Source organism: Lepidochelys kempii, chromosome 3 (genome assembly GCF_965140265.1).
Source record: "Lepidochelys kempii isolate rLepKem1 chromosome 3, rLepKem1.hap2, whole genome shotgun sequence".
NCBI lineage: Eukaryota > Metazoa > Chordata > Testudines > Cheloniidae > Lepidochelys > Lepidochelys kempii.
Window position 1 is genome coordinate 92,852,247 of NC_133258.1, and position 13,002 is coordinate 92,865,248.

At 43.8% G+C, this 13,002-nt stretch overlaps 1 protein-coding gene across 13 annotated transcripts in view; it reads right to left on the reverse strand.

The window, feature by feature from the left end:
* The window catches only part of TBC1D32 (TBC1 domain family member 32), a 180,188-nt gene that overhangs the window by 129,609 nt on the left and 37,577 nt on the right, over positions 1-13,002 (reverse strand). For all 13 annotated transcript variants that reach the window (XR_012158036.1, XM_073337176.1, XM_073337184.1 and 10 more), the window contains exon 17: positions 3,494-3,695. Coding sequence is in view for 12 of the 13 variants with exons in the window: in XM_073337176.1 (XP_073193277.1) it covers positions 3,494-3,695 (202 nt within the window). In the remaining variant the exon portion in view is untranslated. The remainder of the gene's footprint in view (positions 1-3,493; positions 3,696-13,002) is intronic.

Sequence of the window (13,002 nt, forward strand, 5' to 3'; positions counted from 1 at the left end):
TTTTTATCTTCTTCTTTTTAATCATGCCAGCGTCTGCCCCAGAATTCTACTACTGCCATATACTTGATCATGAGCACTTTTTAGTGGCTTTCCCTGCAGAGTGAAACTGTTCCTTATCTGTCTTACTGAAAAGTGCTCATGTTCAGAAGTACAGTGCTAAAAGAGTGAAAAGCAAAAAGGTCCGTTCGTTGGGAAAGAGATACCATGATCAAAATATTTGTAAGAATAAAAAGTTGAGATTTATAAGTGTCCCAACGGTGAGTCCACATGTTAGTATCAAGAAAAAGCTGACACATTTGGGTTATATTTTCAAACTATTTTTACAGTTTTTATTTTGTAGGGTAGTAATGGGATTCTCCCATTGCCCCACTCTTAGCAGCTGTCAGAATCTTGCAAGTATCTACAAGTTTCTTACTGCTCACATGCTCTGGAAGATACTCTACATCAGATTGCACCATAAACAGAAGGGAAGTGGGAGTATTGCTCTAGCCAGGGAAACTAGGGTTTGAGCCAGACAGGTCCTGAAAGAGAGAACCCAGAAACAGCCAACCCTGGGAAAAAGTGCTTAGGTTGAGGGGTGGCATCCATTGTTACTTTGGAATTACCTTTTAATAATAAACCATTCCACACGATGAGTAACCTTTTTATACTTTATGAGTAAGTAACTTATGTTTGTTGCTGGGCGAAGACTCCAACACCTTACAAAATGGCAATGTGCTTGCCTCTGATACTTCTAGAAACTTTTAAAAATCATCAGATTTATTCTTTAAAACTAGCAACTCTTAATTTCAGAGATTTATCACCTGCTCAAACACTTTGTTACATTACCAATGTCTGGAACTCGTAAAGCTTTTTATAAGTTGAAGCTAATTTGAAGAAACCAGGAATGGAAAACTACGAACAAAAATATCCAAGATGGCGAAGCTGAAAACTCAGTTTCTCTACTAGTTCATTCAGTTCATTAGGGATGAACGTAAGGCACATTCACACTGTAATCTCAACTTGGTCTCTGATGTGAGATACAGGAACAGGAGCTGTATCACAGTTATATGTTTGATGGATTTTTCATTCTAATTCTTCATATTCATCTTCTGTATGTCAAATTTAGGTTTTTTGTCCAAATGATGTTCTGTACTATGACAAGAGAATTTAATGTGCATAGAGGTGTGTACGTATGCCTACCTATATCACTTGTAGCACTTCATCACAGCAGGTAATTGGAAATGCCCATCAAAAGCTTGTAAGATTTCATGTCGTAAAAATTAAATAAAGTAAGACAGACTGTTTAAGCTAGACTAGACAACTTGCTGAGTTACATAAATTATAGCACAATACATGTAAACTCGTTCACTTAAGTCCGCAGAATTCTAGTCCAGCGTTCTCAATGCAACAGACAGCATAAGCTTCAAGATCAGCTTTGTTCAATTAGAAATCTAATTTATCATTATAAAATTGAGATTCTGGTAATTACTTATTTTATTTTCACTATTTTGAATAATTAACCTTTGCCTTTCACTGCAGTACCTGTGCACAACAGGGGCAAGAAATATCCAAAATTAACTGATAATTCTAAGTATCTCTTTTTCAGACTTTAGATTACTGTAAATGAATGCTTAAATTTAGATTTGTGACTGTTTATATTACTTTAAATTATTACTTAATTAATATTGTACATACATATATATTGTATTCACATTAATCATAGGGTGTATATACAGTAACATAGTGGAAGCCGTAGCTATTCCGTTCTAACTCCTCCCTTCCCCACGACTTCAGTATCATATCTTTCTGAAAATTTAACCTTCAAAGACTTTTCTTTTCCAGGGCTGGGCTGGTTTCTGTTGCAAGTTAATATTTTGGGAATATTTGAGCTAAAATGTTCCATTCATTTTTGAGCATGAGGGAAAAGAAAAAATTCCACCACTTTCCTAATTGAAATATTTCAGTGACTTACTTGAAATCAACTCTAGCCTCAAAGTGCTTGAGGGAAGAAAATTGAAATTTGGCATGAAAATCTTCATCCTCTTAAACATTTGTTTTGATTTGACTAAGTTATGAACTGTTTGACAACTGCACTCTCGGAATGTGCAACATTCACAATGACTATGCTAAGCTCACAACATGCTTATATAAGAACATGTTGCTCGTGTGCATGACTAGCCTATCTGAGCAATGAAAATGTTAGTGAATGAAATAGATTTGAAAAATGGTTTATTCACTGAGTATATTGTAAAGTAAAAGCTGCACAGCTCTTCAAGTTTCAGGAGAATGGCTCTCTAGGACAGGCTTGTTGCTAAGGTACACAAGGTAAGAGCTCCCTTGTGCAGGCCTCATAGGTGCAAGTGTTAGGGAATCTCAGTTGGGTCTAACCAATAATTTCACAGTTTGAAATACCTTTTTTGTGTGTCTTCCCCCCCCCCCCCAAAATAGGAAAATTCATTTTAAAAAATGACTAAAGTATTTTTTTGTTTGTTTTAATTTTACAAGCCCAGGAACCAAGAGTGGCGATTAGAAAAGATTGGCGATAGAAAGTGATACTTTGGAATCTTCCTTTGACATGTGATGAGCACTGACCAGTGGTGGGACACAATCCCAGAGGAGCTCTTTCATGGACAATCTTCAAAAATAAATTAACCTGTGGACAACCGAGGGCAGCCTATGTACTTCATCAGGTATGGTATAAAATTTCCCAGTTTAATACAAAGGCATAAAACTTCCAAGTTATAAATGGGATCCTGCCATGCCTGCATGCAGATGCATAGATTCAGGAATGGGAATTATCTGTAGAGCACAAGTGTTGTACAATAAAGGGTCTTCTCAAGCATACCAAGTATCAGAGGGGTAGCCGTGTTAGTCTGGATCTGTAAAAGCGGCAAAGAGTCCTGTGGCACCTTATAGACTAACAGACGTATTGGAGCATAAGCTTTCATGGGTGAATACCCACTTCGTCAGATGCATGTAGTGGAAATTTCCAGAGGCAGGTATAAACATGCAAGCAAGAATCAGGCTAGGGATAACGCTGTTAGTTCAATCAGGGAGGATGAGTGCCTCTTCTAGCAGTTGAGGTGTGAACACCAAGAGAGGAGAAACTGCTTTTGTAGTTGGCTAGCCATTCACAGTCTTTGTTTAATCCTGAGCTGATGGTGTCAAATTTGCAAATGAACTGAAGCTCAGCAGTTTCTTTTTGAAGTCTCGTCCTGGAGATTTTTTGGTGCAGGATGGCTATTTTAAATCTGCTCTTGTGTGCCAGAGAGATTGAAGTGTTCTCCTACAGATTTTTGTATATTGCCGTTCCTAATATCTGATTTGTGTCCATTTATCCCTACATAAAATACGTCTGTTAGTCTATACGTTGCCACAGGACTCTTTGCCGCTCAAGCACCCCTACTACAGTGTAAATTAAATATAAAGGATTTAATCTGAAGAGCAATATAATAGTAAAGATATATTTTTATTGTTCACAAAAAACTTATGTTTGCAATAAGACAGTTACCTTCTTCCAAGCGTCAGCAATGGATTCATGCAAACCATAAGGAATCAGCACCTGCAGACCTTCACAGGTACTATACATCTGACGACACACAAAAATGAAAGCTCCTTTAAGGGCTGGCAACATCTCGGATCCAGACAAAACAGAAATATTTTCATCAAGGAGTTTCTTTGTAAACTGAACAATTGTATGAGCTGCTGTAAGGCTAGAAACAAAATAGCCCTTTTAAAACATTGTTTTGCAGTCACTAATAAACAGCATTAAATTAACCATTTTGATTAGCTCATGCAATTTCTACAGTAGAAGTGTAACTGGACTGCTGGGAAGTCCTAGGGGTTGAGGTCATGGCCCCTTTAAGTTATGCCTCCAAAAAAGAGAAAAAAAATTGTTCCAACCTCAGTCAGAGGAAAATAAAAATCACTGGGAAGTTTCCTTTGGACTACAGATCCAAACAAAACAAATGTGGAGCAGCTTCCGTCCACCTAGTCCAAATAAGGGTGGATAAAAATTGATGATTTTTTAAGACAAAAAATTATTTTTTTAAAAATTTAAATTAAATTATCTTAATATAAATTAAATACATTTTCCTCTTTAAAATGCTAAGGACTCAATTTACTATAATCTATTACAATCATTTGAATTAAATTTTAATATGTATATATTTAAGCAGTATGTTTGCTGATGAAATTTTAAAGAAAGCCAAGTGACCGAACTGTTGGAAATCACTGGCTAAGCATCTGGAACCAGGTTTATTGAAGTGCTAACCCAGCTTTTGACAGTAGCTACCTCTGCTGCAGGTACAGCAAAACTATTTACCTCATTTCAATTTATTCTACTAGTTCAGTTCAGTGACTAACTCATTCAAAGTTAAGAAACCAGCTGGGAGTTGAAAAAGAAGGAAACCTCATTTTCCTCAATCTATGAATAAAAACAAATTGTGAGACGATGAGGTCTCCTATTCCTAAAATCTTAAAGGACATAGTGACCAGAAGCAATCAGTTCAACACACTAACTACAGATTATATATGTTTTTTGTTTCATAAATCAATTATCTTAAAATACAAAACATGTTTGGTAAACTTACTTTGTTTTTCAAAGTAGTTTTATTCAACTAATAAAACCATTTTAAAATGCAATTTTTGTGCATTTTCATTGAATTCCAATGTACAGACAAATGCAGCTTGATACAAATAACAAGTAAAAAACTAATCTAGTAAATAAGTGCATCATTCACCATTTTTACATAATAAAATGTAAATATTAAGAATCTGAGTAAGAGGAGGTTACTCACCCTGTGCAGTTCTTCGAGATGACTGTCCCTGTGGATGCTCCACTTCAGGTCAAGGTGCATCCCAGCGCCTTTGATGGGCGATTTCTACAGCAGTAGCCCTATGGGCCACGCATGCACTGTGCCTGCCTCACGAGCTGTCAGTGTTTGAACAGCACATGCATGGCCCGGGCTCCTCAGTTCCTTCTCGACAATGGAGCACGTTCCAGATTCTGAAGTAGAGGGAAGGAGGGCGGGTAGTAGAGCATCCACAGGGACACTCATCTCAAAGAACTTCAGTTACTGCACAGGGTGAGTAACCTCCTCTTTGAGAGAGAGAGATGTCCCTGTGGGTGCTCCACCTCAGGTGACTGAAAAGCGGTATCCCTTAGGATGGTTGGGACTTCGGATCAGGTAAGACAGTTGTTGACAAAACAGCTCTACCCATCCTGCTGTTGGATGCTGCCGTGTGCACGAGAGCAGAATGATTGGCGAAGATAAGGTTCGATGCCCAGGTCGCTGCCTTGCCTATGTCAGAAAGCGGGACATTACAGAGAAAGGCAGTGGAAGTGGAGACAACTCTAGTAGAGAGTGTGTCCTATTTGATGTAGGGGGTTGTATTTGCTTCAGTTGGCAGCAGAGACGTATGCAGTCTGCAATCCATTTGGAGAGTCTCTGGGTAGAGATAGCTTTTCCCTGTGATCGCCAAGTGGTAGAGACAAAAAGTTTGGGGCTTTTCCTAAACTTTGTTTAGGGCTTTGTTCTATCTAGGTAAAAGGATAGTGCTCTGCGCACATCAAGAGTGTTCACTGCTGTTTCAAAAGCATTAGTGTGGGGTTTGGGGGAAAATGTTGGTAGGTGTATTGGCTCATTGAGGTGAAAGGAAGAGTGCATCTTAGGCAGGAACTTTGGATGTGTGTGGAGTGTGACCTTATCATGGAAGAATGTGGTATATGAAGGTTCCACCATCAGTGCTCCCATTTTTCCCACTCATCTGGCAGACATGATTGCTATCAGGAAGGCAGTCTTCATAGATAGGTGGAGAAGGGAGCAGGTAGCCATTGGCTCAAAGGGTTTATCCATCAGAGCTTTGAGGACTAGGTGAAGGTCCCAGAGCACTGCAGGCGGATTTACGTCTGGATATAATGTTTGGATGCCCTTCAGGAACCTTTTGGTTACTGGATGGGCAACGACCACAGTGTTGTCAATCTTATGGTGAAATGTGGTGATTGCCGTGAGGTGGACCTTGAGGGAACTCATGGAGAGACCTGATGTTTTAAGGTCCAGCAGGTAATCCAGTGTCAGCGGGAGTGGGGTGGAAACTGGGGAGGTCTGTTTGGCCGTACACCAAGATGTGAACCTCTTCCATTTATATAAGGTAAGTAGTGCACATGGTGTGTGTCCTGCTGTGTAGTAGGACTGTCCGCACTTGTTCAGAACATGCTAACTCCTCATTAGAGAACCATTGATTAGCCAGGCCCTCAGGTGGAGTCACTGTATGTCGGGGTGAAATACTTGGCCCCTGCGTTGTGATAGGAGGTTGCTGAGGGGGGGAAAAGAGAATCGGTGGCTTGACCGACATCTGCATGAGGAAGGGATACCATGGTTGTCTGGGCCACGATGGGGCTATTAGAATGATGTTGGATTTGTCTGTTCTTATCTTCTGTATTACTCTGTTCAACAGAGGTATTGGTGGAAATGCATACGTTAGAGTGTCGGCCCATGGAAGCATGAAGGCATCTCCTCGAGAGTGTTTCCCCAAGCCGGCTCTGGAGCAGAACATTGGGCATTTTTTGTTTAGTGCTGTGGCAAATAGATCTAGTTGGGGATAACCCCAGGTCTGGAAAATGGTGGATAGGATAGCACAGTTGAGTTCCCACTCGTGCTGTATGGGGAAAGGATCGACTGAGTTTGGTGGTGTTCTGAGAACCAGGCAGGTATGAGGCAGAGATATGGATATTTTGTTGAAAGCACCAATTCCATAGTTTTACTGCCTCTGTGCAAGGGGAGTGGGACTGGGCTCCCCCTGTCTGTTCACATAGAAAATGCATGTGATGTTGTCTGTCAAGATCTGAATTCTGCGGTTTTGGATAATGGGAAGGAAATGGAGGCAGTCATTGCATATGGCTCAGAGCTCTAGTAGATTTATATAAAGCTGGGTTTCCGTAGAGGACTAGAGGCCCTGAGTGGTGAGATGACCCATGTGCGCTCCCCATCCTGTGACGGATGCATCTGTAGTGATGGTCAGTGAAGGGGGTTCTTGTCAGAAGGGAATCCCGGCACAGATATTAATAGGAGAGGTCCACCAGAGGAGCGACTCCTTGACCTTTGGAGGCAGAGTTAGCAATTTGTCTAATCTGTGGATACTTGGTTTGTATACCTTGGCTAGCCACCCCTGAAGGCATCATATGTACAGGTAGGCATTTGGAACCATGAATGTGGAGGCGGCCATGTGCCCTAACAGCTGCAGGGAATCTCGGACTGCAACCAGTGGGCTAGCACATATCTGGGTAATTAGGGTACCCATTGTGTGGAATCTGTCCTGGGGAAGAGAGGCAAGTTGCAGAAGTTGCTTGGATAGCCTCCAAGTGAGTGGGCGACTTGAGGAGACAATCGTCCAGGTAAGAAAAAATGAGGACCCCTTTATTTATGAGATGTGCTATTACGACTGCTAGCACTTTTGAGAAGACACGTGGGGCAGTGGAAAGGCCAGAGGGCAGGACCCTGTATTGGCAGAGTTCCATTCCCAAAGCAAATCTGAGAAAACGTCGATGGACAGGGTGGATAGTGACATGGAAATATGTGTCTTGGAGGGCAGCGGTTGAAAACCAATCTCCCTGCTTCAGTGTCGGAATTATCATTGGTAGAGTAACCATCCAGAATTTCTGTTTCTTGACACACTTGTTTAGATATTGAAAGTTGAGGATAGGGCACCATCCACCATTTTTCTTTTCTGTCAAGAAGCAGTGGGAGTAAAACCCTTTCCCTCTGGGTTGAGTTGGTATCTGCTCTATCGCTCCTAGTTGTATGAGGTGTTGTACCCCTTGAGCAACTGTTTGTGAGAGGGGTCCCTGAAGCGGGATGGGGTGGAAAGGTGGATGGGGGGGGTAAAGAGAGGAAGGGGATGACATAACCTGATCTGATAATTTCCAGGACTCATCTGTCCATAGTAATAGCTTCCCAATTGGCAAGGAACGGACGCAAATGGTGTCCAAAGAAATGGATGGTTGAAATCAATGCTGAAGAGGGTGGGAGGTTTTCTATACCCTCGACCAAGGCTTCAACTTTGTTTGTTTGAGGCAGAAGGGTGGATTGTCATCATTTGTGGAGGGCGATGTCATTGGGTTCTGGGTCTATGGCGTTGTTGTTGCTGTTTATCATATTATCTGAAATGCTGCATGGTAGCGTGGCCATTGGTATGGCTGATATGTGTACTGTCTCTTTTTTCTGGCAGGTGGCTGAATGCCTAAAGATCTGAGTGTAGCATGTGATTCTTTCATGGAATGGAGGACCTGATTGGTTGTAGAGGCGAAGAGCTTATCCCCATCAAAGGGAACATCCTTGACAGTGCTCTGTATCTCCTTGGGAAAGGAGAAAGTAGTAAACCATGAGGCACACCATATGACAATGGTCGTGGCTGTGGATCTGGCGGCTGCATCCGCAGCATCAAGGGCAGCCTGAAGAGCTATACGGGAGATCAATTGGCCATCAGACACCACTGCTTTGAATTGTTATCGTTTGTCTTCTGACACATTATCAATAAATTGCATTACTTTAGCATAATTTTTGTGGTCATATTTTGCTAAGAGCGCCGCGTAATTCGCTACTCAAAATTGCAAAGTGGAAGATGAATACACTTTGTGCCCAAAGGAGTCCAGTCTCTTGTTTTCCTTGTCAGATAGGGTAAATTGGAAAGGCTGGTGCTTATTTTTCTGGTTGGCCAACTCAACCACTAGCGAATTGGGTGATGGGTGAGTAAATAGAAATTCCGAACCCTTCGACGGGACAAGATATTTGTGGTCCAGACTCTTGCTAGTGGGGGTTATCGTGGCCAGCATCTGCCAGATAATTTTAGCTGGTTCCATGATGGCCCCATTAATTGGTATGGCTATTTCGGATGAGGAGGTAGCTTGTAATATGTTGGTGAGTTCATGGTGGGTTTCTGGTATCTCCTCTAGGGTAATCTTGAGTTCATTAGCTACCCTTTTAAATAATTCCTGAAAGTGAATGAGCTTACCAATAGTGGGTGGTGAGGGCACCGTGACTTCCTGTGGTGCTATCACTGTAGGATGGGGAGCAATGTCCTGTGCAGACGGAGCAGCTACTTCAGGTGTTATCTGCCTATCCGTGTAAGAAAGCATCAGGGAGCACCTGACAGCTTTTCTACGGGCGGCACGGTGAACACTGGATTGTGCCGTGGTGTAGTTCCATGGATCCCAGTATGGCCATTGCCCAGGAAAGGGGGTAGGTAGTCCCATCCAGGGGTTACCGTACCAGTGTGGGTAGCCACTAGGCTAGGAGGAGCGTGGTATAGTGCAGCTCCCACTTGTAGGTAAGCGAACCTGGGAGGAACATTGGAAGGAAAACATATGGTCATCAATCTCTTCCTCCTCCTCTTCTCCACTTGAGAGGCTTGGAGCGGTAGGGGAGTACTGCAGATAGGGTGCTGAAGGTCCCAGTGATAGATCGGTGCCAAGTAGCGGAGATTGAGGAGTATGTGACACTCTTAAGTCCCCTGGATGTAAAAACTGAGGTGGTGCTATGACTCCAGGTGCGGAATGATAAGGCAGGAGAGGAGTAAGGGTTAACTGAAGTGGTGCTGGTGCTGCTGCTGTTGGTGCAGGCAGAGTCTGCGGACGCATCTGCTGCGCCGAAGGTTGCACTGGGTGTGCATACTGTGCCGCAGGAGTAGGTGACCCACACGTGGGCACTGTTGGGCGGGCAGGCAGGCAATATGATGCAGCTTGTTGCCGGGAGCGTCGGCTGCAGCGAGTGAGAAAGCGGCACTGCAAGATCAAAGGGCAGTGCCGCGATCTCTGCTGTGCTCTCGGACTGTGCTGTCAAAGGCTGCCGAGGGAGAGCTGTGGGAGGCAGGCAGCTGAAAGCCCTGAGCCTCGGCACCAGGAAGCTGAACAGCTGACTCACAGTCAGTGCCTGCACACTTAAAAGTCCCGAGCCGTGGAGCGGCGGTCACTGGTGGGTGGGGGGGTAGTCATTTGAGACTTCTTTGCCGAGGAGCGGCTCCTGAGGGGGAGGAAGCTGGCCATTTCTTTGTTTTACCTTTCTCCCTTGAGGGTTTTAAAGAGCTTTGCTGGCCAGGGTCAGACGCGGGTCTGAGGGAGTTTTCTAAGAGGAGCAGTTTCAGTCTTCGCTCCCTGTCCTTGAGGGTTCGCGCTTTAAGCTTATTACAATTGATGCATTTTTGGGGTACATGAGACTCCCCCAAACAGCGTACACATTGTGAATGACCATCCAAGATAGGAATGGCCTTGTTGCAGAAGACACATCTCTTGAAGCCAGGGGAGCCGGGCATGTCCGTAGCCGAGGGGTTTTTTTTTGTTTTTGTTTTTAAATAACTCTAAAAAATAAACTATTTTTCTTAAATAGTAACTCTCTGACTAAACTATCTACATTAAACTGAGAAAACAGAACTATCTATGAGTAAATCTGAGAGGACTGCTGAACTCCGTCTCTAGCCAGGGACGGCAGAGAAGGAACTAAGGAGCCCAGGCTGTGCACGCGCTATTCAAACACTGACAGCTCGTGAGGTAGGCACAGCACACGTGTGGCCCGTAGGCATACTGCTGTAGAAATCTCTGATCAAAGGTGCTGGGACGCATCTTGACCTGAAGTAGAGCACCCACAGCGACATCTCTCATAGAAGAAATATATGTTAAACTATATAACTGCTGATATAAGCAAATAAATGTGTACAGATAGAGAGTATCTTCCTGATTAACAAGAAGTACCAAATCAAGTGTAAAGTGCAGCTATATCTAGTTGCAAATCAACATGTTTTAATGGTTACCAAGCAGCTCAAAAGTGCAACAGTTGTAAAGCAAGATTAAAATCAGTGATTTAAACCACTTTGCTCCAAGTGCCCACAAACCACACAAAGCTGCTTTCTTCAGCTAAGAATCCAGTCGGGAAAAGCAACAAAAGACAGTTCTTAGAATGGTTACAGTCTGAGCATCTGCAATGAAGTGAACTCACCCTGCCCTGGACGGAGAAGGGTCAACTCCTCACTGTGGGCAGAAGAAGCCATGCCCCTATGTTCCTACTGGGCATGCTCCAGGTGTAGCACCAGTATAAGAGGGAGCAGCTCAGCTCAGTCTGGGCTGACCCCTGGACAGGAAGGATGTTCCTTGCTGGCTCCTGCCCGGGAGCAGCTGGAACCCTGGATGGTGGAAGCCAGAGGCACTGAGACCCAAGCAGACATCCAGCTACCTGTGGATACCCCAGGGAAGTTTGAGCTACAGAGATTTGCACCAGCTAAGGAACCCGGAGACCCCAAAGACGCACAGACCACCACCACGAGTAGTACAGTAGGAAGTCGCCCAGGAGGGCGAACGATAGTCAGCATATTGCATACAGATCCCCGCTGACTCAGTGGCAGGCATCCTCACCCCTGACCAGGGCCCTGGGCTGGGACCCGGTGGAGCAGGGAAGGCCCAGATCCCCCAATCCTGCCTGCCACCATCCCCCTGGGTGGCGGCCCCCAAACTGTAACTGGCTGCCAGGCCATACAGCCCCACCCGCACCCTGGAGGGCAACTCTATTGACTCTGGGAGTGGATGGGTCATTACAAAAACGAATTTCACCATATTAATTTCCCCCTACTGTTACTCACACCTTCTTGTCAACTGTTTGAAATGGGCCACCCTCATTACCACTACAAAAGTGATTTTTCCTCCCTTGGTATTCTACTGTTAATTGAATCGTCTCATTAGCACTGACCCCCTCCCCCCCCCGCACTTGGTAAGGCAACTCCCATCTTTTCATGTACTGTATATATACCTGCTACTGTATTTTCCACTCCATGCATCTGATTAAGTGGGTTCTAGCCCATGAAAGCTTATGCCTAAATAAATTTGTTAGTCTCTAAGGTGCCACAGGGACTCTTCGTTGTTTTTGCTGATTCAGACTAACACAGCTACCACGCTGAAATCTATTGACTCTAGCCACTAGGCCATACAGCCCCACTCCAGACAGCCACTCTATTGAATCTAGCCACTAGACCACACTGCCCTGCAAACCCAGGGTATCTCTATTGACTCTGGCTGCTAGGCCTCACTGCAGAGAAGGGCTTCCCCATTGACATGGATCATGAGACTCTACCGTCCTGCGGATCAGGGCAACACTAATGACTTGAGCCTTTAGGTCCCACTGCCTAGAGACAGAGGGCATCTTGAAGGACAGAATGAACTCACCCCACACTGGATGGGGTCTCCACACCCCATAACGGTATCACTATAATCCTCACCAGTACAATCCAGGTAAACAGTTATTCCTTTCCCTTAGCTGGGGTCTGGGTTCAGAAGTCTCCCAAGTTAGAAGACAATGAGCTCCTCTCCCTAGTCAGAAATACCTTTCTCCCCACTCCACCCCCAAAAATTGCTACCTTCTTATGACTTCCCTCACTTAGGAGGCATATTTATTAGTTCCATCTCCAAACAGCCTAACAAGCCATTGCTGTCAGATCTTCTCTCCAGAACTTGAAGCTCAGTCTTTAAAGGCTAGTTTTCACTTCTCTGCCCAGTAGCAAGGTTTCAGCCCTACCACCCATTATAGGGATGGAGCACACACAGCCCATAACAGGGAAATAATACTCTATGTAAAACTGCTGATCAAAACTCTATAATAGCTTATTTTGTAGGGAGAATGGAGGTAATTCATTTTGCAAAATTCTTTTCTTTTATAGATCAATATGTCAAAGAGAACACAGGCTGATGGCCTCTGTGGCAACGCAATACAGGGGATCTACGTTCAGATACCAAGACCTCCAGAAAGGGAATGCTGTGGAGGTAGTATGCACTGCACTGGGAAGAAAGCTCACACTTTGTGTCAATCTCCAATCAATACATACTACATTATGTTTGGGTATTCTTATTGTTGATGGACAACAATTCAGCCAGTCAGAAAACATTCTTTTCACAAGGAACAGTAAATGTAAACTACATTTTTATCAATCAGCTGTTTTTTTTATTATGCTAGGCCAATAGCTGATTTTAGGTGAGAGAAGGAT